This window comes from Arachis ipaensis, chromosome B09 (assembly GCF_000816755.2).
Source record: "Arachis ipaensis cultivar K30076 chromosome B09, Araip1.1, whole genome shotgun sequence".
Taxonomy (NCBI): domain Eukaryota; kingdom Viridiplantae; phylum Streptophyta; class Magnoliopsida; order Fabales; family Fabaceae; genus Arachis; species Arachis ipaensis.
The window spans coordinates 140,926,876-140,928,853 of NC_029793.2; the positions used below are offsets into that span (position 1 = coordinate 140,926,876).

The following is a 1,978-nucleotide window of genomic DNA, read 5'->3' on the forward strand; positions in this document are numbered from 1 at the left end:
TCTCTAACTAAATTGATAACATCATTATATTATATATTAAATCAATGAATATCAGCACAATTTAAATAATAAATTAATTGGCGTATCAACTAAAAAAGCCAAGGTAATAATTATTTTGAACCGATATTAAAATATATTTATGGTAGTGCATATAATAATTGACTAACTAGAAGATATTTATATATATCTGGATTCATGATATCAAAATTTTACATAGATATATATTTGATTGTGAATTAACATACAAATAAAAAAGAATATTTGACTTAATTATAGTATCTTATGTGATTTGTTTGCCGAGAATAAAACTTTTTTTATTTTTGACCAATGAAAATACTTTTATACATAATATTTTATGATGAAATTGTGGAAGGTTTTGTTTCAGAATCTGTTTGTGTCTTCCCCTTATAAATAGACATAAATAAGTTAACGCCATTCTTATTATCTGATTCATTCCCTATTTTTCATGCACGAATATCTCTCTTTCTCTCTCTCTCTGAAATCTAAACCCCTCTCCCATTCTCTCATAATATTTTAGGACCCCAAAACTCAAAAATTCTCCATGGTTAGTTAATTAATTTCCATCTCTCTCTTTCTATCTTTCTCATCAGCTTAATTAATTATGTAAATAAACTTATTGTATTATTTAATTTGCAGGCAGGCACTAGTGATGAAGCAAATATCATATATGAAGAGGTATATAATTATATACTATATTAATTGAATTGTTTTATCAATTAAAAATAAAATAAAAATGATTTGGGCATGCAGGAATATGTATTGAATTCTCGAGGAATGAAGCTTTTTGCAAGCAGATGGTTACCGGCGAATGGGAATCCAAAAGCGATCATCTTCATGTGCCATGGCTATGCCATGGAATGCAGCATCACTATGAACAGTAATTAATAATTTAAAATAATAATTAATTACACTACATAAATATGCTTAATGAATGAATGAATGAATGCAGGCACAGGAAGAAAGCTTGCAAAAGCAGGATATGGAGTGTATGGTGTGGATTATGAAGGGCATGGAAAATCAGATGGGCGTCAGGGTCTTGTTCTTGATTTCAATTCTCTCATCAATGACTGCTCCCATTATTTCACCACAATTTCTGGTAATTTTTATTTGTTGAGGTGGACTATTTGTCTGGTTGCTTTTGATGGCATCATGATTCATTAATAATAATAATAATAAATACAGAAAAGAAAGAAAACAAAAAGAAGATGAGGTTCTTGTTAGGGGAATCCATGGGAGGAGCTGTGGCCCTGCTTTTGCACTGGAAAAAGCCAGATTACTGGGATGGTGCCATTTTGGTTGCACCCATGTGCAAGGTTTCTTTCTTCTTTCTTCCCCCCCTTTTTTTTTCTCTTTTTCCAACAAAATATCTGCATCACATATTACATATCTTTGTTACCTGAGAATTGGGATTTAATATTATATTTAGTGATCGAAAATTAAAATTAAAATTTTAGATTTAGGACATGTAATTTTAGTGTCTTTAGAATTTTCAAAAAATAAAAATGGACTAAAATTTTTAAGGAAAAAAACTAAAACTTTAGCAATATTCTTTTTAGGATAAAGTATATTTTTTGTCTCTGAAGTTTGACAAAAATTTTAAAAATATCCCTAAGTTTTATTTTGTTTTAATTTTGTCCCAAAAATTTTCGATTTGCATCAAATATACCTTTAACGACTAAATTTTCAAAAAAATTAAAACCGACTCAACAACAATTTCATAATAATAATCCCTCAACACAAGTAAATCAAACATAATTTTCATGCATTATTGTTAGATTGGTCTTAAATTTTTTGAAAATTTAACCGTCGAGAGTATATTTGATGCAAATCAAAAACTTATGGAACAAAATTAAAACAAAATAAAACTTAGGAGTATTTTTGAAACTTTTGCAAATTTCAAAGACAAAAAGTATACTTTATCTTTTTTTTAATATCAAATAATATAAATTTAGTCTCG

At 27.9% G+C, this 1,978-nt stretch overlaps 1 protein-coding gene across 1 annotated transcript in view; it reads left to right on the forward strand.

Moving 5' to 3' along the window:
• Window positions 526-1,978, forward strand: part of LOC107619040 (caffeoylshikimate esterase) — a gene marked incomplete at its 5' end in the record, with an annotated part of 4,763 nt that continues 3,310 nt past the window's right edge. Inside the window, 5 exon segments of the mRNA XM_016321251.2 lie at window positions 526-565; window positions 658-696; window positions 772-898; window positions 971-1,117; window positions 1,204-1,334. Of these exon segments, the coding sequence (XP_016176737.1) occupies window positions 563-565; window positions 658-696; window positions 772-898; window positions 971-1,117; window positions 1,204-1,334 (447 nt within the window).